Raw genomic sequence first — 24,904 nt, 5'->3', positions numbered from 1 at the left:
ACCATGACTGAAGGTACATGGCTAAACAATCTTGATGGAAATGAGATGTGCCAATGCTAATGCAACTGCATACCAAATACCATTGACTTATTATAAGTCGTTCCCTTTAAACAAACCTAAACACAAACATTAACTTGTAAACTATGTAAAAGTTTCAAAGTCAATGAACCATGATGAGGGGGTGGGGCTATATAACCTCCATAGAAATGATACTTCCAAATGCCAATAAATTTGCATACCAAATATCATTGACTTAACATTAGCAGTTCATCTTAAACTGATCTAATCACAAACTAATACATGTAAACTAAGCAAAAGTTTCAAAGTCAATAGACCATGACTGAGGAGGCGGGGCTAAATATTCTACATCGGAATGAGATGTGCTAATGCTTATACAACTGAATACCAATTAACATTGGCCTACCACTAATGGTCCCCCTTGAACTGACCTAATCACAAACTAATACATGTAAACTAAGCAAAATTTTCAAAGTCAATAGACCATGACTAAGGAGGCGGAGTCAAATAATCTCTATGGAAATGAAATATGCCAATGCTTTTACAGCTGAATACCAATTAACATTTGCCTACCACTAATGGTCCCCCTTGAACTGACCTAATCACAAACTAATACATGTAAACTAAGCAAAATTTTCAAAGTCAATAGACCATGACTAAGGGGGCGGAGTCAAATAATCTCCATGGAAATGAGATATGCCAATACTAATACAACTGCATACCAAATATCATTGACCTACCACTTGTAGTTCACCATAAACTAGACCTAATCACAAACTAATACATTGTTGACGCCGCCGCCGCCGACGCTGGAAACAGCATACCTATGTCTTGTGGTATGCTGATATATACGTAATTTGTTGAAAAGTTTTGCGGAGGGAATCAATGGGAGATAAAGAGTATTATTTATGATCAGTTTTTGTCTCGCCTAGGGAGTCAAGGCGAGACAAAAACTGTTCATAAATAATACTCTTTATCTCCCATTGATTCCCTCCACAAAATTTTATAACAAATTACATATATATCAACATACCACAGTCCTAAGTCTTTATCAACATATTTGGAATTATTCAGAGTAGGAAGTAATTATAAAGAGTGGACATAACTTTCAAGCAATTATCAACTGAGATTTAATATAAAATATCTAGTATTTTTTTTTTATTCATAGAAAAACAATTTTTCATTTACTAATAACATTTTCTGATCATGATACAACTAACTATAACAATGGTAAACTCCAATAGCTAGATCAAATGTCAATTCACTTGTTTGATGAATGAAACAAAAATGTCTTTCTTGCACATAAACGTCTGACTGATGAATGTTAATATAACTTTTATATAAGGCTATTGTAACTCTGTTAACCATTTATGTATACAATTCATTTAAAAAATTGCATTTCACAGTCAAGTAACTTCTTCCTTCATGATACTTATATAAATAAATGATGTATCTTGTGTTTTTCAATCAAGTTGATGCCTGTTTGATAATAATATTCTGAAAGAAAGTAAATTACACATTGTACATGTATGTAATATTTACAATTCTAAATGAAATCTTACGTGTACAAACTTAATATTGTAGCACAGTCAAATAACACTGAAAAGTCATAAGGAATCTCAAAGATCAAATAAACTAAAATTGAGCACATAAAAAATTGATGTTTATATTCTAAAAAAAGAAAGTAAATATAGGTAGGTTAGTCCAGATTTAGAATATAACTCAAGTCACAACTGGCATCAGTGGTGAATATCACAATTAGACTTGTTGAAATATATTTATGCCTTCATGTATTATATTCTGGTCTCCTTCTAATTTCTGAATGGCTACATAATTATGCAGTAGACAGAAAGTCTATAAACCTAGATGTCCTACTATTATAAAAATGTACATTTCTTTAATCCTTATCTATGAAAAAAGTTGTTTGGTCCAAAACAATTACCTCAAACAATTTCAGAGTTCTCGAAATCTTTTTTTCCCTGGTGATCCTTGAAAAAAATCTGCTGGTCCTCACTATTATTTCTATTGTAAATACCATAATTGTGTCAGTCCTTTTATTATAATGGTCAAAACCTTTGGACCACCACTTTTTCGAGAACTCTGCAATGTTGAGAGTGGACTGTTTTTATACGACCTAAATGTATGATATTACAAGGGTATTATGTATTCTGGTTTCTGTGTCTGTCGGCCCGTCCAAAACAATATTCCAGTGGTCTATCCCATATCAGGTCAAAGTTTTTGGTCAAGATAGTTTACAATGAAAGTTGTAGTCACATCAACTTGAAACTTAGTACACATGTTCATATTGATGTGAACTATTTAAATTATATGTCAAATTACAGTTAATACCCCAATTTCATGGTTCACAGAACATGAAAATTGTGATAGTGTGAAACTACCTTCACAAATTTTGTAAAGGTAGTTTACTATGAGTTTAGGATAACATCAACTTTAAATCTAGTACACATGTTCATTATGATGCATAGTTTTAAAATAATATGCCAAATAATTGTTTTGACCCTGATTTCATAGCTCACTGAACAAGGAAAATGATAATGCAATGTGTGCATGGTGTCCTATGGACGGCTTTCTTGTTAATCTACGATATTTACCTTCAGAAAATGTAGTGAGTTGACTGTTTGTAATCCTAGACTCCTCATCATTACAATAGGTGTAAAACTGTTACTATAAAGTCTCTGTAGACCATCTATAACACCAACTACAGGTAACACTGATCTCTGTCTCTGGGTTTCATACTCTGCCAGGAGTGCTAGAGATCCTAAAAATGTGTTAATATAATGTGTTTAAAATATGAATAAACAACATGATTCTACTTATCATTCAGTACTGACAACAGACAATCTGTTAACATAGTGCTGTCTTGGTATAATAGTAAAGAAGGCTGTCAAAAATGTCAGTGTCTTGATTCGTATGCAGGCTACACAAACATAAGTAATATATGATTAAAAATCTCTTACCACTGCCTATATAAACATGGATGTTTGTTACAGACGAACAACAAACAAACAAGAAAAGACTTAAAGAGGTCATACAAAAGATAAGATTTTGTCTTTAAAAATACCCTTTCATCCAATATGTCAAGATCTTAGCCACCTTCAGTAAAGACCAGTTGTAAATAATTTTCTAAGAAATTAACTGCCATAAATAATCAACTTCAAAATACAAACGGTATTTAGATATAAAAAAAAAGAAACCACTGATAAGGTGTAGGACTTGAGACAGGCATATCAACATGAGTTGGATTCATGTATTTTTTTATTTAGCAGGACTTTTTATTCTATTAAGTGGGTAAATATTTCAAATTTTTTGATAATCAGGTTTTCCACATAAACATAAATGTATGCTTAAAGAACCTTCTAAATACTGCATGCCTAAATGGTGTGTTTGTGTACATAAAGACCACAAGAGAAATTAACTGAATTCAAATATATCTGAAATCATTTTTACAGCAGGACTGCTGTTCACTTAAATTGTTGCTGATTTTCACAAGTACTTGGCACCTTTTTAAACTTGTACACTATTTAAAGAATAGTGGAAAATGGTACTTATGAACCCTTTAAGATATACTCTTCACTCTTATTCTATGATATTTTATACATTTATTTCCTGTGCTGGAGGGAGATATGAAGATTTGTTCACCCAAGAATATTCATATTTCACGAGGGCTCTGCTCGAGGGAAATATGATTTTTCGAGGGTGAGCAAATCTTCATATCTCCCGAGGCAAAGGGAAATGAATGTTTTATTCCACTGCCTATGCTTTGTTTACAATCAATACATTAAATATTATTTTGCATACATTTTTTTCTTATCCGCTTGTTTTTGTAAGTCAAACTAAACTTGACATACCTATTGATAAACAGTAAGGATCAAAATTTAATTATAAGTCTGTTTGTTTTATCGTCTGAAATAAATTTGAACATAATGATTTTTGCTATCGCTATATTAAGAAGAATAAGAAGTTCAAAACGTTATGTACATTAACAGCGTGTAACGTCGTACGAAGTAATCCCGACATTTCAGAGGGGAATATGATCCTCAGAATGGAATATGAAGATTTGTTCAATGGCACGTGGGATAGTCTCAACCAATCAAATATTGATTAAACTATCAATATGTTTAAACAGTGGAATAAAATGCTGTATCCCATATTTTATTATTATTTCTTATAATGCTGTATCCCATATTTTATTATTATTTCTTATAATGCTGTATCCCATATTTTATTATTATTACTTACAATGCTGTATCCCATATTTTATTATTATTACTTATAATGCTGTATCCCATATTTTATTATTATTTCTTTTAATGCTGTATCCCATATTTTATCATTATTACTTAAAATGCTGTATCCCATATTTTATTATTATTACTTATAATGCTGTATCCCATATTTTATTATTATTACTTATAATGCTGTATCCCATATTTGATTATTATTTCTTATAATGCTGTATCTTATTTTGTTTGTGATTTGGTAAGTGTAAACTACTTAGAAAAATTATATTAGTATATGCTGAGTTGGATAAAGATAGTCCAAGCTGTAATTGTTGTTGTATGGTGAAAATTTACTCTAGGTTATATTCCAATCAGTGGCAAACAATTGAAATGTTTATTTAAGGAAATGCAAAGTATACACATACATACTTCAAAGAACAGAATAAAACAGTTTGCTTGTTAATATATCTTCAAAGATTAGGAAAAGAAAAGAAAGCTTGTTGTTATGTCTTTAATTTAGAACATTTTCATTGTTAGTGCAATTTTCAAGCATGTTTTCTTAACTGCTATTGAAATTTATTTGTTTTAACTTTCCTGATTATCTTCAATTATGACAAATCATTTCTTAATTGTAAATTGAATTTATATCCAATTACTTATGAGTTAAATATAAATAAGAAAAAATTTTGTGCAGATAAAAAAATATTAAATAAAATAAAAAAATTAGATAAAAAATATAAGAAACAAGAATGTGTCCATAGTACATGGATGCCCCACTCGCACTATCATTTTCTATGTTCAGTGGACCGTGAAATTGGGGTCAAAACTCTAATTTGGCATTAAAATTAAAAAGATAATATCATAGGGGACATGTGTACTAAGTTTCAAGTTGATTGGACTTCAACTTCATCAAAAACTACCTTGACCAAAAACTTTAACCTGAAGCAGGACAGACGATCGAACGAACGGACGGACTAATGGACAAAATCAGATAAAAAATATAAATTGTATAATATGAAATATAAATTGCACAAAATTCCTTTAATAATGTAAGACATACTTTATAGGGGGACTTTTGTTCTAGCGGAAGCATTTGTCTGATTCATCTAAAATAAGCCTTTCCAAGCTGCATCTGCATATTGAATACGGATGTATGTTAGTTTCAGAAAACAGACTCTGGCAGCCTGCTATCTTTCTCATTTTATGGGGTGTATCCCCCATGAGAGGTTTTGACCGGCTACTTGAAAAACCAAATTATGAACTACTGAATACCATAAAAAAGACATTCAGAAGAGTTAAACATTTATTTCAGGTCATTAATATTCATTCAAAACCATGGATTTTGAAACGTTGACAGGCATGCTGTGGATGTATGTACATGACCATCTACCAAGTACATAACATAATTGATTAAGAGCAGAGACCTGGTTGACCTTGGAGCCATAACAGCTTGTCATTCAGGAATGGTGTCTTTGTTTGAACTTTTAAAATCAAAATCGACAGTCTTTCATTTTTTTTCATTAAGTATAAATCATCATAGATCATAGTAATAATACTAAAATGTTCTTATCTTGAATTTAACTGATCGCCTGCTCAGTTTTCCATTTGAATAGAAAACATTAAAAGGGATAAAAGTAAAGACACTCTAAAAATTTCATATGTGTTAAGTGCTGTAAAAACTGATTCAAAAGTAATCATCAATTTCTCTATTTGTTTTGAGATTGTAGATATTTTCAAGCATTCATAACACTGACATCTTTCTGTAAATAAAGAATAGTGCAATCCACTTGAAAATTTGGTTTTCTGTAACTAGTGAACTGAGATTTATTATTTACTTTTCTTTATGGTTTTATCAGTAAATACCTAAATCAGTTCCATTCTTAACTGCTTCGACTAACAAATTTCTAAGACATGCTACATCTCCAAAACCTAGGTTCACACCCTGGCCTGCAAGAGGATGAATCCTATGTGCAGCATCTCTGAAAAATAATTTATTAATCAAATTTTTAAAAGTTGTGAAATACAATATTCCCTGCTTTTTGGATTTTGTCAATTGTCTTTATTTATTTTTAATCTTGGCTAGTCTCTATAAACATCAACATATATAGAATATACATGTAGAATTATAAGGATCTAGTGCAAAGTAACACTTCTCAAAAATTTTAACAAATGATAACTGTAGTTCCTTTGTAAAACATCAAATAGCTATTTATTCTTTCAATTATAGATTTTGGCTTATAACTCAACAACTGGTAACTGTTATCTGAAATTTTGAAATAATCAAATAATTTTTTATTCAAAATAGATGAATTCTTTATTCATTTATTATATTTAAGTCATATGAAACTTCAAATTAAAAAAAAAGTTGAATATGTTTTATAAACGTGAATGGCTCAGTTTTACTATAAAAAAAAGTGTATGTGATCTTTCTTGTAAAAGAAAACCCTTTATATTATCAAAATCTTCTTAAATGTACTGCTATTGAATTATTATCTTCCTATACTCTAATTTGTCGATGTTTTCTCGTAAACAAACATGCACTGGAAGGTAAATTGTAATAACTGATTCTTTAAGAAAAAAATTTATACAACAAATCATTTAACAACTGATAAGAAAAGTTTCATTCATAGTTTTTCATATCCACAACACATAAGATTTTGACTAATCCAATACAATTAGTTAAACATGTCAAGCATACCGACCACGTTGAAACTTCCACACAATTACCAGATGTTATAGCAGCAGTCAGTTCTCTCGTTGAGAGTCAAACCCCCGGTTGGACTCTAACCAAACAAAATGGCAAATACTTGATCACAATAAAATGGCGTCAACCGAAAGACAGAAAATTGTGACGATAAAGCACATCAAGATAGGAATAACTGTCGACGATCCTTCCTCTCTCGTAAACAACAACAACAGTCAGGAGACCCGACCTTAAACACAGAGGAGCTGGAAACATCCACACCCCCTCCAAATGACAAGATCTTGGAAAAACCTCCATCACCACTGATATGGAAACAGGTAGACAAGTCACGTCTATAAACAGCAACCCATCAGCAAACCAGAACACCGACACTTATAAAGGAAACAAGGAAGACTACAGAAAAAAGTTGCAGAGGGTTGATCAACAAAAGAACCAGAAAAAGATACCGATAAAAAAAAAGGAAACAAAAAGAAACAACTTGAAGCATGCAGTTATACCAGAGGGTTAAAAGTCAAGAAAATCTGCCTAGATTTACCTCAAGAGATGTATGTTTTAGATATTGTTGACAACCACTTGTATCTCCTAATAAGAAGTGATACACTACTGCTGGACAACTTTATCTACAAAGATCAGAAGTTAGATACGTATAACTACATCAAAAGAAGTTTTGACACCTGGTTAGACGTTCGAAACAACAAGAACTTTCTGTATAGCTTAGAAAGAATGAAGGATATAGAAGCCATAAGAAAACAGCTGAAAAACAAATTTTTATAAATAAAGGGTGAAATAAGTCCAAATTGTTATACCTGTGTGAAAAGAGGCTGATTATTAATGTCACGATCCGATAAACTTCAGACAACAAACTCTACAGTTAATTAGCTTGCAAATCAACCATCACTGAATTAAATTTTATTTGTTGATAATAGGTTATAGATTCGTAATAAATATAAACTAGATATGGACAATGCCCCCCCCCCCCACCTTTTCTGCACTGCCATATGCATGAGTATAGTTCCACATATTTTAGATTTGACAAACAGTGGTGTTGGCATACAACTTAAAATTGTTACACTGTCTGTAAGACACAAAAGATGCCCCGCTTGACCATAGGAAATTATAAATTTAACACTATGTATGATGATCTATGTTTTATTCTTATGCTAAAGGCTACACTTGCAAATCAAAATTCTGTGGCCATGCACACCTCCATTATGTGTATGAACATCCTACATTAAAGCTGTAGCTCCAAAACTGTAGGAGGAGATAGCCAGACAAACTATGATCTCTTTATGCAGCTAGTAACAAAAAAATGACTAAGTCCAACTACCTAGCATTTTCAGAATATTTAAAATAAATCAAAATCCTGTAGCCATGCACACCTCCATTACGTATATGAACATCCTACAAAATATCAAAGCTGTACCCCCAAAACTGTAGGAGGAGATAGCCAGACAAACCACAATCTCTTTATGCAGCTAGTACCAAAAAAATTACTAAGTCAAACTACCTGTCATTTTCAGAATACCGGTATTTGAAAAAAAATCAAAATCCTGTGGCCATGCACACCTTCATTATGTGTATGAAGATCCTACAAAATATTAAAATTGTACCTCCAAAACTGTAGGAGGAGATAGCCGGAAAAACAATGTATCCTAATCCGGATGGACTGACGAAAAGAGAGACGGACAGACAGGGGTAAAATTAATATGCCCCTCGACATTTTGTCGCGGGGGCATAAAAAACGTGCATACAGGACTGTAAGTGAGAAGCAGTTTTTTTCCTGTTGAATAGTGTTTACTTAGTGAATTTAAAATGAATGCATTATATTAAACAAGAGACTCTTAGAGAGCCAGAATCTCTTGCCTGACAAAATTTTAAATAATAGAAAAAACTTTAAAATTCGTCGTACATTGTTATTTAAGGGTAATAACTCATACATATTTTCATTTTTGTAGATCTTGTGTTGCTGATCTTTTTTTGCTATATTCAGATTTTAATTATCTGTAATAGTACTTGAGATAAGAGGAAAAAACTAAGAAAAAAAGTAAAAATTCCTTGTTTAAGGGCAATATCTACCATAAGAAGTCATTCAATGGTTTTGGTCATTTTGGCATACTGGTAGATCTTGTATTGCTGATAATTTTATGCTGTTTACTATTTCTTCTTATCTATTATCTTTTTCAACATAAATGACAAAAGCTAGATAATAAGTAAACATTTGTCATTTAAGGATAATAACTCCTATAGAGAGTCATCCAATGGCATTCTTGTCAATTTTGCTGTTTACAGTTTCTTCTTATCTATTATAGTTTTCAAGATATTAGCCAAAAACTTTAAAATTAGTTAAAAAAAAATGTCATTTTAGGCAATGACTCATATAGGGAGTCATCTGAAAAATTTTGTATAAATAGAAAAGAGGTTAATCTTGACATTCTTCGCATTTAATCTAAACAGATTTTTTCCATCTATCATGGTATTCAAGATATTAGACAATCATGGTATTCAAGATATTAGACAATCATGGTATTCAAGATATTAGACAATCATGATATTCAAGATATTAGACAATAATGGTATTCAAGATATTAGACAATAATGGTATTCAAGATATTAGACAATCATGGTACTCAAGATATTAGACAATCATGATATTCAAGATATTAGACTATCATGGTATTCAATGTATAAGACAATCAATGAATTTTATCCTTATGTTACTTTTAGCAATGGTTGTTATGTTTGTTTATTGGCAGGAACAAAAAAACACCAACTTTGTTTCAATAAAAGTTTTGCTGAAATTGTTCCAAGTGATTTTTGAAGACAAGATTATTGAAAAAGTTTACCAAGACAACAACATACACCAAGTGATAGTAATAGCAAAAGTAAAACAGTTTTTTAACACTCTTACTGCATGTTTAAGAGTGTTTGTGTATTTTTAGAGCATATAAAGGAGATTTAATATATATATAAAAGAATATTTAACAGCGGGACTGCTGCACATTCGAATAATGACAATCATTTAAAATATGATTTATATTTGTATCTTATTTGATATACAATATTTTTCTCTTTAACTTTGTAAAACTTTATAAAGATCTATAAAAGACATTTATTGATGCTAATGTCATTTTTTTAAAGTTATTTCTATTGCTTAAATTTCTTATTTTGAAACCTTATTAATGTACAAGTATACAATAAACAAAAATGTCTCAAAATATTTAAATATTTTAATTAACTTTGAAAATTTTATTATGAACTAATCAGTGATAATTAACTTAACTGATTTGAAAATTACTATTGATAAATTGTAAGAAAAAAAGAATAATAAGTTTAATTGCTTTTGATTTACCCAAGCTAACAAACAGATGAAAAAATCAGTGTTCTTTAATTGTAATTAATTAATCAGTTTAATTAAATTCAGTACGTGTATATCTGTTTGTAATACCCAAGCTGTCATCAGCCATAGAATCTTATTAAACAAAAGCTATTGGAAGAATGGGAGTGAACTGTGTTTATTTCATTAACCAATCACATTCATTGTTTTTACAAAACCTTATGATAAAAACCCCATGTACCCCAGACAGAAGCATCATACAGTTTCTATCTGAACTCTTTGTCAAGATGTCACACTACCAGTCAGTACAAGCTTCTATCCATGACTATCTGACCTCACTACCAGAGGGACTACAACACACCTACCATACTAGAACAGCACCTACTGGTCAATTCCTTATACTACACTTTGGTAATGGGCCTGCTTCACAAGCCACCAAAGAGGAACCAATGGACTATACTGCAAACATCAAACAGGAACCTGTTAGCAATACTACTGTTTCTAACCAAGTAACCATTAATGATGAACTGATGGATGTAAAGCCAACAGTACAAAACATTAAACAGGAAACTAACATAAAGGAGGAGATTGGAACATCAGCCTCTCAGTCTCATGTCAGCGTGTTCTCTAGACTTGGTCACAAACAAACAGATAACAAAAACTACTCATCTAGCAGCAGGAGAAGATGCAACCGTAAATACAGAAGACACAATAAGAGGAGATCAACTAAGCATAGTTCTAACTCTGTACAAGATTTGCGTACATTCCTGATTGAGAAGAAACAAACTGGACCAAAAGACCTTCGTATCAAGTTGAATCAGAAGGTTCCCAAGGATCTACGACAACTTATACCAAGAAGACTGCCACTTGTAATGGAATCAGCTCATGAAGATTTTTTTAGTTTTTACTACAGATAGACTTAATATTTTAAAAATTTGTACCTCTAGTGCTTGATTTGAACCTTAACTATTTTTGAATGATTAAGAATGTAGTGCTTGAATTAATGTTGTGATTGTAGTGAATTTGAGACTGTATGTTACTGACATGTACATAAATAAATTTATTTATAAGTGTAATTGATTTGTCTTCTTAATGAAAACCACCACTTACCACCAAATAAATTTTTTTTCAGATTCCTTTATAATAGAGAATTATTCACCACAAAAAAACAAGACCTTCAAACAACTGCAAGATGAGAAACCCAGAACCAAAACAAACAAAAAAGGAGATATTTTCATACACTGTGAATTATTTATTCTTAAAAGTAAAACTATTACTTATTATACTCTAAAATGAGCATTTACATGTCACATTAAGATATCAGACATATTTTAACAGCAGAAAGCATACTAATAAAACCTAAGACCTACCCAATTAAGGCTACTCTGTGGCCTGCATAAGATGAGGAATGGAGAAGACCTAATGGAAATGCTGCTCTACTGTTGGCTGCTATACCTACTACAGTGGGTGGTAACTGTCTTGAATAAGAGGCGCCTCCTATCAATTTTAAGAACCCTAGTTAACAAGCTAATATATCATGCAGTAATGGTAAACGACAAAAAAGTTGGCACTGATTTTATATTGAAACTGTTGTTACCAGCTTCAGACAATTCAAGGGACATAACTCCTGAACAGTAAAATCAATGTCGTAAAGTATCGCTCTATATATTTAAATAAAAAATATGGAATGAATATCAAAGTTCTATCATATTAAAACCCTTCAGATTAAAAATTGAATTCAAGTAAAGATAAACAAAAACACAAACAATAATTGTTCAACAATTACAACTAAGAACTGGAATTTTAAATTAATGTAACAGATCTGAGACTACTATAACACAGAGATTGGTCACTTCCCGTACTGACCAGTCAAATAGTAATTAATTGTAAGTCTTCGATCACGTGACTCGGCACGTGACTCGCAATGATTGACAAGAAAGATTCGACCGCCATTTTTGACAGCGAAAGAGAAAATAATAATTAACAAATGTGGATTTATAAAGAGTGTTATGTTCCGGTAAGTGTGAATATAAGATTTAACATGTTCATAAATGTTGGTTTATAAGCACTTTGAATAAAATAAGTGCAGTTATAGACTTGAATTTACCGACCAAACCGGAAAGTAACCTCGAGTTATTACCAGTCCGTGGGACAGGGTCAATGAGCAACTCACCCATAACTTACATTCAGATGAACAATCTGTTTTCCGGATAATGCATGTGCAAGCCTTAGTAATTAACCGATGTAATGATGTAAAATTTGTAATTATATGAAATTCCAATTTTTCTGTATCAGTAAGTTCCCGCTGCAGAACTGAGAAACATACGAGACAAGTTGCACACACACAACATGAGGTCTGATAGGTGAATTTGTATTGTTAGTGAAAGAAATTTAGATTTATATTTGGTTCCCTTGATAATATATATGCAGTCTATACATGCTAGTATAATAATATTATGCAATGAAAATGTGTCACCATGTGAAATACCAGTACATCATGAGTTCCTAAATAGACGTATTTTTTTTAAATAATTGACCCAAACATGATGTAAAAAGTACATGCACCTTTGGTCTGCATCCTTTATCAGTTTAACTATTTTGATCCATATTGACATGATTGGTCAATTACTGCTGAGTCTCAAGTCTCAGATTACTGTCTTAAAAATTAATGAATTGCCTATGCTATAAACTTGACAAAGATTATTTCTTTTTATTTATAATATATTCTTTATTGTAGGAATACCCCCAGAAAGAAATCACGCATTAGAAGAAGGGAGAAGTACTACAGGAGAAAATGACTTTTTTTAGTATTTTTTTTAATTTCATTGAATTTGTCATGCTTGTCTTACATGGAGAAATAAATATTTAAGTCTTTGAATATACATTTTTATTATTATATACATTAAAACTAAGACAGGAATGCAGAAATTCACTAACACGCTCAGTTTGGATAACAGTTAAATGAAAGAAAAAAAAACAATTAACCACACATCTTTATATATTAAAGGAATAGCCACTTGAAGCAAACTTTAAGGAGATTTTTATATATTTTTGCTAATGATCATCAGACAACTCCTTTAGTCCAAATGAAGTTCAATGAAGTGGATGTAAGTTATTGGAATGCACCGTAATTACCTTCAACAATGAGAAAACCTATACCGTGCAGTCAGCTTCAAAAGTCCCCAACATGGAAAATACATAACAATTCACTAGAGAAAACGAAGTGTCTACAATAACAAAGCAATTTACGAAAATTCAAATATGAGGGACATGAACCAACAGCAACCACTGAATTACAGGCTCCTGACTTGAGACGGGCACATAAAGAATGTGACAATGTTAAATATTTTTAGGCGCTCATCACCACCACTAGCATGGGACATTGGTGTAACGACATAACATAAAAACAAACTTTAAACATAATTTGAAAATAGTTCATTTCGGTTTAATCAGGCTGACTGTACATGAAATATTTGCCATTGACAAGCAAGGTGACATCAATATATGCTATCATATTTAACATTCTTGTGTAGATCTGACATTGCTACGTATTTATACATTCTGCATTATTTTTGGCTTCTCAGAATTTTCACATGGTAAACCGTCAGCAGTTACCCAACAAAAAAATGTTATAGGGAACCTATTTACAAAGCATCATGCCCACAACAATTAACATGGTTTGTCACCAAACATTGAACAAGCACATTTATATTTGCTGTGGCTAAAAAAACTAAAGCAAATTACAACTCTTTTCATCTGAGTTGCTCAATTATTAGGGTTACAAAAAGCATAGCGATATAACTGAAACATACGACACTTTAACAATAGACAATATTCAAAAACTTTACGGCTCTGTATTGAAGCACACAATTTCTTGTCTGGGATTTTGAAAGAGGGCACATATTTCTGGTGTTGAAAAAAATGTCATCGTAATTTACACTAATGTGGTTCTATTTATGTTAACATAGAGATAATTTGATTATTCAGTCACTTAATTTTGAAGCTTCTTCGATTTACATGTACTTGCGGTTGATGCTTCTTTTGGAGCTTTTGTAGTTTTTGCAGTCTTTGCAGCAGGGACGTATAGTCATCCTCAGATTCAATATCTGATGCAGTATATTCACCACGTAAAAGATCAAGATTGAGATTACTATCATCCCAAGATAAAAAATCAATGTTACTGGACATTGTGAATTGAAAAATGAAAATGCCGGCGATATTTTGGGAACATATATATAATTTGTAGGGCTTATGTTTGCTTTATGTATCCATTGCAGTTATAACCTCTTTGCTGATCTGTTACGTAAGGAAATTACTCATTTACCTTTAATGAAATTTTTTCTCTCTTCTGTGATCGCCGCTTATTACATTGTTTGCAAAAACTTGACCTAATTATCAGACGGAAATTTAAAAAAAGTGTGTGTGTGAGTGTGTGTGTGTGTGTGTGTGGGGGGGGGGGGGGGGGGGGTTGAAACTTGTTTGAAAAAACAAATTTACGTTGGATAATCTGAATGAGGGTCTGGCTGGGGGTTCTTTATTTCCTATAATTTCTATGCCATTTTTCTCTATTCTTTAAATCTTAATAACTTATTATTTTCTCTTCTCTATTCTTTATTTGTCGGTCCATTTTTCTCCATTCTATACTTTTTTGCCCCTATTTCTCCATTCTATAAAACCCCATCCACACCCTCCTGAATCCTACCACAAGTGCACCGGCGATATTTGACAAGGTTTACTACAATAAACATGTATATTGGGCACTCAGCAGTGAAATACCTTACAAGTATAGAATAAAAGTTTACTGCAATAAACGGAGCCTCGTGTACCTTGGGCACCCAGCTGTGAAACAAAATTCATCTCCCATGCTTTTGAGACTACCTGTCTTTACAGGTAAAATATTTGTATATTAGATACAATTAACGGACGTGTAGCAAAACAATGTAACTGTAAGATTGATAAGATTAATCACATTCACATTTTCAAGAGTGGCCGCATAATAACAAACTATTAACAAATTATTAATGATTAAACACAAAAATTTAAATATGTCATTGAATAGAGATAACTGCATTTGAAAGATAAAAACTATATTCTTTTTTTTTTTTTTTTGATTTATTCAATTTTGTTTTTAAATTATTTTTAAAAGAAAAATAATAATGTCCGATACTGTTATAGTATTCTCAGTGATAGGTGATATATGTCGTCTGCTACGGTCGAATACGAAACTACGTTAAAATAACGTAGCTAACTACCGGAGACTCAGATAATCCGATAAATCTATAGTGACCAATCTCTGTGTTATAGTAGTCTCAGAACAGATGAAATTTTTCTGAGAACTCTTTTAGGAAAAAATTACATTGGAAATAGTTAGATTAACAGAATTTTAAGGCTGATAATGATGTCAGGAAGACAGAAACACTAATGTTATTTTTTACCTGGTAAGATATTATTAAGTACACCATTAAGTATTCCTCCAGCTGATATTGCTAAAGAGTTCATGTCCCTATCATGCCACTGTAATGAAATAATAAACTCAAATTTACCTTTGAACTTTAGCTAAAAATTGTCCTTCTAAATCCAGATTGAAGGTGGTACTTTTTTTAACTCATGTAATTTTATATAACCATTGGAATAATATTTTAAACATCTAATATGAAGCAATTAAAGCTGGCAAAGTGATGTAATTTTTGCATTTCATAGTATAATCTTTTAAGTGGTCAATATCAAATAAAACAAAATAAGATGTATAAATTTAACAGGATCTAAATGAATCTACAATAAGTGATCATATACAAAAAATGCATCTTGGTAGACAAGAGAACTATGAACAGAATTGTTAAAAATGTAAAAAAAAAATCTGCATCTATTAATAAAGGATTAGCATTTGATTGGTATATATTTGGGTAAAACATAAAAATAAGAAAATGTGGTATCATTGCCAATGAGACAGTTTTCCACTAGAGATCAAATGACATAGTTTGGCAACTATATGTCACTGTACGCAAAACCCATACTGCTAAGCAAGCTTACAGTTGCATTGATTAGTTATAATGTGATGTCCAATATTTTTATATAATCATTATGTTAAACATGGAACTGATACCTTTAAAGGAAAGTTACAAAAACGCTACTCAGATGAGAAAATTCATAACAAATATCTAAATTTTTTTATTATCATATCATGGGCATTATTAGTTCAACGCTTTTCCCAGTGTACAAAAAAAATTAAAAAAAGATGAGAGGATTTAGCATTGCATAACACATTGATATTAAACAAGAATGTTACAAAGACCTACTGGGATTTAAGAATTCAAAGAGGAATTATTTCTATATCTGCAGGCTCAGGAAATGAGTTTGGCTTTAAAAAACTATGAGCATTCTAAGAATGTTTTTAAGAAGTCCTTTAGTTAACATCAATACCAAAACTTACAAAAGCATCATTCACAGCATCTATAAAGCTATCCTCTGATAATTGTTTCAGATGTTTGGCATTCTCTGATGTCGTAGTCCATATCAAACAACTGTCTGTGTTGGAAAGCTTATAATTCAGAGAAAATTGATTTCTATAAAGCAACTTGATACATATTTTGTATGATTTAAAATATATAATAGCAAATGGCATAAGCATATTTGCATGAAACATATAAAAACATTTAATATATTTAGATTTTAAGCTTATGTTGTCCAATGAACATACTGAATTTCTTATGAAAAATTGTTGTTTAATTATACAAATGTGATAAAATCAATTGTGTCAATCACATACATCACCAACTTGTGAAAACTAGAAGATGACTGTATTAAATTTTTCGCTTGGCCTATGTAAAACATAGATTTTACTGTTGCAAATTGAGTTTACCTAGCGACGTGCAAGAGCAAGATAAACGGATATTTGAGACAGTAAAATCAAGTTTTACGAAAGGCCAAGCTTACAATACAATACAGTTATCTCCATTCTAATGCCACACATTAAAATAAATAAAATTTTAGTAAATATTTTGGCTTAAAAATGCCATGAATGAAAAAGTCTGCAAAATTGTTTCATTGTCTTTGGCATCTAAACAATGTGATGTCATAGGTATACTCCCAATGTCAAACATAATCACTAGACGTATTTAAACTTTTCATACACTTCTGAATGGTTTAAAAATTGACAAAAAAAGGATTTTGAGGCACAAAATGCGAATTTTTTGTTTTTTTTTTCAAGAAATTACATACCTAAAAAAATTTGGAATTCAAAATGGTGGCATTACAGACTGGTAGAACGTGGAATCTAACCCTTCAAAATATTTGTCAACTTCCAATGAAAATTATTGTTCCAAACGAATTGCATTAGAATAAGGCAATTCATAGCTTAACATTAAAAAACACTAACATATTATGGAACAGATTTTTCTCTTTCTAAATTTGGTCAAAATAGATATTTGATAGTAAATTATAATACAGAAAATAAATGGTTGAGAAAGGAGAGTCTGCAAGTTTGGGGTCATATTTGGATAAACATAAAACAAAAAAATAAAGCCTTTTTACATACCTTGCATCTGATCAGAATGAAGGAAGATATCTTCCATTCATTATTTCTCACTAAATTTTATTCAAATCAGCGTGAGTAGTTTAAGCAGACTAAATTATCCTTATTTTTACATAAATAGAAACACTAAAAGTTTAATGAAAGGCAATAGCTTTTGATGCCATTTGAACCAGGTTAAAGTCATAAAAAGATTGAACTATCAATAGATAAACTTACAGGTAGCATTGCAATAGGTCCTGTAGGTAAAAATCTTTGCCAGGCAACATTATTTTCTGTATCCTATAAAATAAAGATTGAAACATTCCAGTTTGGCAACAAATGTAAAGACCGCAAGAAGAAGCAGATAAGTTTTATACACTAAGGTACAATTTCAGAAATCCACAAATAGCCCATTAAAGAAAGGCAAAACTATAAATATTGGTATCATCATATTTTAAAAATTGGGCCCCATTATCTCAAAGCAATTAGTTTAAAAGTGCATGTAATTTTCATAGGTTTACCAGTACACATGTCTTTAATACAATTCTGTGTGTAATGGTAGCTAGGCATCAAAGATAATGGTTATCATAATCAAGACAGGTAATGATTATACTCATTATCTGCATGAACAATGCATCATAGGCACTGCTGGGTTTCCAACTAAGGATGTAATATCTTTAAGTTGCTACATATCAAAGCTTTTTTATTGAATTATTTAAATCATTCCCTATTTTATCTGGATGGGTTTTTTTTCTACCTCACAGGATTTTCTTTGTTTCACTATGTTTTATACATACCCCTGTTAGTTTAAGTGTTGCAACAAGTCCAGATTGACCATAATCTGACCTCAATGTGTGAAATTCACAAGCTTTCCTTACTGTAGAGTTCATACCGTCTGCTCCAATCTGTAATACCACACACACATATTTAAAGTACACAAATGGGGTATTCATAAATAAAAGAGTAACCCAAAAAATATACAAATCATGTGCTTGCATAAAAAAATGATAAAGGTTGAATTATGTAATTTTTCAGTTAAAAACTACACTTATGTTTGGTGTAAATGAACAAATCTAACTTCCAAAAAGATCATATTTACCTGACTTGACCATTATCTTTTAAACAAATAAGTCAGCCAAAAACATTACTGACCCTTACATAAGTATAAGCATACTTGGCTTAATTGCATAATTTTTCTGATTTATACATGCAGGCTATACAAATCCAATGTAAATACCAACCAGCAATTTTGTCTTTATTTCACTACCATCATTCAGTTGAACTGTTACCCAAGAGTTCTGGTCGAGACCATCATGCCCTGGGGTGATACCAGGTATTATATATGACTTGGCTGATGTGTTGTATTTTATGTTGAGATTGTGTGATTTAGGTAAGCATCTTTTTACTGCTTCTAGAATCACATCATTTTCAACAATGTTAGCCAGATTATCATTTAAATCATCATTGTTGAAGGTGATTATGGAGTCTGAACATGAATCCCAAACCTGTAAAATATTGAATTTTGTTACAGAAACATGTTTATCATACAATTACTTCTGAAAAACAATAGCACAGAATGTATTCTCAAACCATGCTAATTAACATTTGATATAACTGTATTTTTCATTTAACTTTTTATAAATTCTTTTTTCAATCTTTCCTGTTTACAGAAAATTATGTGACTACAATCATATTGATAAGGCTCTGGAAATTTAATACTATGCATCAATAGCTTAACATACACTTTATATACATTGTACTAACAATTGAGAAAATTAATAATAAATATTCTAGGAAGTCCAGTTTATGAAATAGGGTTCTATATTTAAAAATGATTTAAAGTATAGCAAAATTATAGGTGTCAATAGATTTTTAGTAAACCTATGAAAGCCAAACTATAGAATGATGGCAATTCTTGCCACAAACTTTTATTCATTTCCTTCACAGAACATTTTACACTTTATTTGGCTTTTATAAACTCTCCCAATATCTTATAAAGAAGTAGAGTTATTGCTAGCTATTGATAATTTGTATATTTCATTTTTACAGTGGCAATACATGCATTGCACATAGAATAAGTTGAAATTAATATTTTATAAGGTCATCTTATCAAATCATATAATTTCAATTGTATAATAGAAAAACAAAGGATATGGGGTATCCATCAATGACACAAAATCAGTACATGCACAGCAAAAACACATAAAGAGCAAAGGGACAGCGCTTTTATTGCTGTTCTTCATCTCAAAGTCACAGTGAGGCCTTCAACACGAAGCAAAAAAAAAAACTCTCACCTCACTGCAAGTTTAAGACAGCCTCTAGCATCGGTTAGACTTATAACTTAGTTTTCCACTAGATGAAAGGTTTTATATGGAATGATTGATTGGTGTTTAACATCCAGTGGTAGGGTATTATAAAAGTTTACTACCAGTACTACTGCAATCTGACCTATATTTCTTATTCATTAATCTTAAAGTAAGAATTTACCAAGGGGGCAATTAAAACCCACAAGTCAATATAAAACAGACAAGACCAAAGGATATAGAACAAAAAGCCAAACAATGCTCAACAAAACACCACACAGAATGCTTAAGAATGAGCAACAGCAACCCATTGAACCAGGGTGAAACAGAAATTCTATAATACTGTGGTACTAGTAAAGTTTATGTTGTTTATTATTGAATTGGTAAGGTTCAAGGGCAATAATTTTGTCAAAGTTATCTGACTTTCTTTCATCTTTGACCAGGTATAATATTGTTTATTGTTTTGTTGTTTGTACTATTTGCATGTTTTTGTTATCTATCATATCATTGTTTTTAAGCGTTATGCTTTTCCTATACTGATTTTTATTGTATGGTCTTTTATGTACCTGTATCTATTGCTGAACCAATGATAAAGATTAAAAAGGGGGAGGGTTCATTGGCTGAGTTTTAAAAATATTAATCTATCCCTGCCACATATTCATGTGTCTGTCCCAAGTCAGGAACATGTAAGTGGTTGTCTATCATCATGTGTTTTTGTTATTTGCAGAATCTGATGCTGATTGTATAGATGGTATTTTTTTGATAGTTCTGTTTAATTAGTCACAATTTTTTCTAGACATCTGTCTATTGTTGAAGACTATAGGAACATTGACCTCTAGACGTCATCTGGTTATTTTTGTCATTTGGTAGCTGTCTCATTGATGTATACCCTACATCCCTTTTTATTCACATGATGGATGACAGACATCAAGTGAGTTTATTTACTTCTAGTGGCCTTTGAAACCAGGCAAGCTAAAAACTGGGTTGTCTTCCACGGCACTCAACATAATTTATCACAAACCTGCATTCTTTTAACTGGTTGACATCTCATTTGTAGAATTTCATCCCAAACTCCAAGACCTATTATCAAAAGTAGATTTTAAACACAGTAATTAAGTGGTGAAAAATGCTGAAATGTTTCATGACAACATTTTACTGTTTGCAGTTTTTATTCACAATAGTCATTAATAGACTATTTTCATATTACCGAGTTTTGACTACAGCGTTTAAATGTTTTCGAGAGGTTACCTTCTCTGTGGTAGGACATCCTGGTACTTGGTCAAGCAAGAGCAACCTAAAGAAGTTAAATCAATCTTACGATCGGTACAATTTAGGGGGAAAATTAACTGTTATATGTTTTCTATATACAGTAAAGTCATCGGAAAACAGTAAACTTTTCCCCAAAAATGCACTGATTATATGTTTTATTTTACTTCTTTTGGTTGCTCCTACTTGACCGGGTACCAGGATGTCCAACCACAGATTAGGTAACCTGTCGAAAAATTATAAAATCCAGAGTCAAAAGTTGGTATTATGAAAATAGTCAAAAAACACAATTTATTTATGTCAATTGATTGGCAAAGAGCAAACTATGAAACACTGGAGGACAACAAAGTCATCGTTCATAACAGTTCTCTGGTAATATCTGAATATTTTGTAAATAAATGTATAAACATATTCATCCTCGTCAAGAAGGTAAATCAATTATATAAATAAAGATGAAAACAATATAATGAGGTTCAGTGGTGTTCCGTGGTGTGGGGTAGTGTTGTGTTCAGTGGTGAAAAGTAATACTGGTTGACTCCCATCTCAACACTGATATTTTTGATATTCTTCAAAAACTTATGCAGTTTTTCCTGCAGTGTCAAAAATTTTAAAAATACATACATCTGGCATATACAAAACATGTAAATAAGATAATCTGAACTAATTTTTTACGGAATTTTCTTGTAAATGCAAAAAAATATATACCACTAAGTAGATTAACAGTAGCAAAACTAAAAGCACATGTACGATTGCTGTATACCGCTGGTGTCAAAAAATTTTAAAAATTCATACATCTGGCATATACAAAACATGTGAATAAGATAATCTGAACTAATTTTGTATGGAATTTTCTTGTAAATGCAAAAAATAGATACCACTAAGTAGATTAACAGTAGCAGGACTAAGAGCACATGTACGATTGCTGTATTCTGCTGGTAGCTCAAACTTTTTCTCTGAGGCTGATTCTAGTAATACAATCTTTTTTCCATGGAGAAATCCTTCTTTTCCTAAAATTAAGCCAAGAATCAAAACTGTTAAGTTTAAATGCTAATGTATATGTAATAATTGACTTTAATTTTTAACTATAACAATATGTCAGATGTAATGTAAGCAAGTCAACTCATACCATTGCAATCTCGTACCATGTCAACTCGTACCACTAAAAGTCAATTCGCACCAATGTTAACTCGTTCCACTGATGTTCAGTGGTTGCCATTTGTTGGTGTGGTTCATAGGTGTTTCTCGTTTCTCATTTTTTATATAGATTAGACCGTTGGTATTCCTATTCATACCACATCTTCATATTTATATGGTATGAGTTTGCAATGCTATGAATTAACTGTGTTACGAGTTTGCAGTGGTACAAGTTGACATTTGTTCAAATTTGCAATGGTACAAGATAACTATAATTTGATGTAATATGCAAAAGGTAGATAACTCTGTATTGGTTAATAACAAGCACTGGCTACGATTACCCCAAAAAGTAACAATAAGAAATAAATATTGTTACTTTCGAGACTAATTGCCGAACAGTATTTCAGGACAGGGATCCAATTTCATACGGAAATTGCAGGTAACAATAATATAATTTTTTAATGTTACTTGCAGTTATTGTTACACACAAAATATATTCAGGCAGGCACCAATCTAAAAAAAAAACATTTCAGCTGCGAACAATCTGTGCAATGAATTTAAACAATTACTAAACCTCCAGATGTATTGACCAATATGACATTCACGTTTGCCATAGGGGGTTGATTTAAACAACTCACTAATCTTAAGTATATATACGTATACAAATGAACAAGATGTCCAATTTGTGGTTTGTCCTGAACATGCATGAAATATTTGCCACTGGACATTAAGCAACCAACAATCAAACAATCCAATTTGTGGTTGGAGAAAAGATTATACTCTTTCAAGATTTTAATGATAAAATTCAACGGTTCCAAGATGTAAAAAGTAAAATAACAAAAATACAGAACTCCAAGGAAATTTCAAAACAGAGCTATCTAGAGTCCCTTCTCAAATGGCAAAATCAAAATCTCAAACACATCAAACAAATGGAAAACAACTGTCAAATTTTGTGCAGTTATGTAGAAGTTATTGTAAAAAACAAGATATCGCTGAAGAAAGATATAGCAGAATGGAACTGTTTCGTATGCGTTAAGGATGTGAAAACATATAGATCTACAGATTGCGACAGGTGTCTGAAGTGGTAATGACAAGAAATCAGTACAAAGTATCAAGATGCTACACACTAAGAAAAAAAAATAATTTGCAATTGAGATGCGTATTACCATTATTGTCTTTTTTATTCAAATTTACTACAGTAGGCCACATCAAATATTGTTTTCATAAGTAAAAACTTGTTTCCAGGTTTTAAGCTACTGTTTTCTTTTATTTTGGGTTCTTGTAACAAAAAATTTGTTCCGGCATGACATTTGTTCCGCCGGAACAAATTTCATAGAAAATATGTTCCACCGGACTTTATATCACAGAAAATATGTTCCAGCACTGTAAAATTTGTTCTGGAACTAATTTTATGACCAAATGTGAAATCAGTTCTGGAACAAAAATCATAACTCCATGAATTTTGTTCCAATTAATATTAAGAGTTTTAAAAAGTTAAATAAGTTCCTGTGATATTTGCTTTAAACAAACGTGTACATATTTCATAGAAATCAATGTATCATAATTTGTATTTATGTTTTATGTGGTATTCCTCCTTGGTTTTCGTTAACTGTCATGGCCCTGTGTTCGTCATACATGTACATAGGTCATAGCACAGTTTCAAAAGAATGTGTCTTTTGTTTCTACATGTCTTTTGAGATAACTGAACAGTCATTTTTTCCTTTTCAAATAAGTACATATGTTCATCTTTAACTATACTAACTCTTTTTTCTGAATGATTGATTTTTCTTATTCTACTCTTTACTGGCTGAAAAGTGTCATTTTGATATTTTTTACGGAGTATATAATTAAACATTTGCTATACTCCACAGGATCCGAATTGGATGATTTACACTTTTTACTTTTTTTATTATTGATATAATAATGTACTTATTGAAGGATACCTTTAAACTCACGGATGACAAATGCTCAGTATATAAGATAACTTGTTTAACTAGTGGAACATATTTCACAGACAAGGAACTTATTTCACCAGGTGAGGAACAAATCTCACAAACCCAGAACTTATTTCACCAGATAAGGAACAAATCTCATAAACCGGCAACTTATTTCACCAGGTAAGGAACAAATTTCACCATCCCACCGAGGCCCCCTCCACTGTGTTTTTCATAATTTCGTAATTTAAAATTACCAAGGGCACATGCCAACGTCGTCCCGACCATTCCACCTCCTGATATAACGATATCAACTGTATCTGTGTTAGCATCTTGGTTAGTCTGTAACGTTCTGAACACATTGTAACTTATATTGCAGTGTCGGGCTAGTTTTAAACAGCAGACACTTTTTTTCATAAGTTTACAAGACATGTTTCTTTTTAGAGTTATTTCCCTTAGC

General features: G+C 31.4%; 1 protein-coding gene and 1 long non-coding RNA gene across 2 annotated transcripts; one reads left to right on the top strand and one right to left on the bottom strand.

Annotated features, from left to right (window-relative positions):
* Positions 1-1,131: 1,131 nt before the first annotated feature.
* On the bottom strand, positions 1,132-24,904 carry LOC127738104 (ubiquinone biosynthesis monooxygenase COQ6, mitochondrial-like). Its single transcript, XM_052249214.1, has 12 exons — positions 24,702-24,904; positions 22,252-22,383; positions 21,132-21,190; positions 19,049-19,312; positions 18,605-18,712; positions 18,045-18,107; positions 16,728-16,835; positions 15,733-15,811; positions 11,668-11,794; positions 6,123-6,238; positions 2,631-2,797; positions 1,132-1,515 (listed from the first exon to the last, which is right to left on the bottom strand). Exons 1-12 carry the CDS (start codon positions 24,874-24,876, stop codon positions 1,486-1,488), a joined length of 1,428 nt encoding a protein of 475 aa, XP_052105174.1. The 5' UTR covers positions 24,877-24,904; the 3' UTR covers positions 1,132-1,485.
* Positions 12,124-13,175, top strand: LOC127738105 (uncharacterized). The gene is made up of 2 exons (XR_007999940.1): positions 12,124-12,314; positions 13,035-13,175. It is a non-coding gene; the product is annotated as an uncharacterized LOC127738105 (long non-coding RNA).

This window comes from Mytilus californianus, unplaced genomic scaffold (assembly GCF_021869535.1).
Source record: "Mytilus californianus isolate M0D057914Y unplaced genomic scaffold, xbMytCali1.0.p SCAF_4, whole genome shotgun sequence".
NCBI lineage: Eukaryota > Metazoa > Mollusca > Bivalvia > Mytilida > Mytilidae > Mytilus > Mytilus californianus.
Note: the sequence above shows the minus strand (reverse complement) of the source record. Positions and strands in the feature narration are given on the sequence as shown.

Coding starts and splice junctions, on each gene's coding strand:
- LOC127738104 (XM_052249214.1), bottom strand. CDS start 24,876: ATGTCTTGTAAACTTATGAAAAAAAGTGTCTGCTGTTTAAAACTAGCC. Junction 11,795..15,732: donor ACTTAATAATATCTTACCAG/GTAAAAAATAAC, acceptor TAAAATTGATAG/GAGGCGCCTCTTATTCAAGA. Junction 2,798..6,122: donor TAAGAATGGAACTGATTTAG/GTATTTACTGAT, acceptor ACACATTTTTAG/GATCTCTAGCACTCCTGGCA.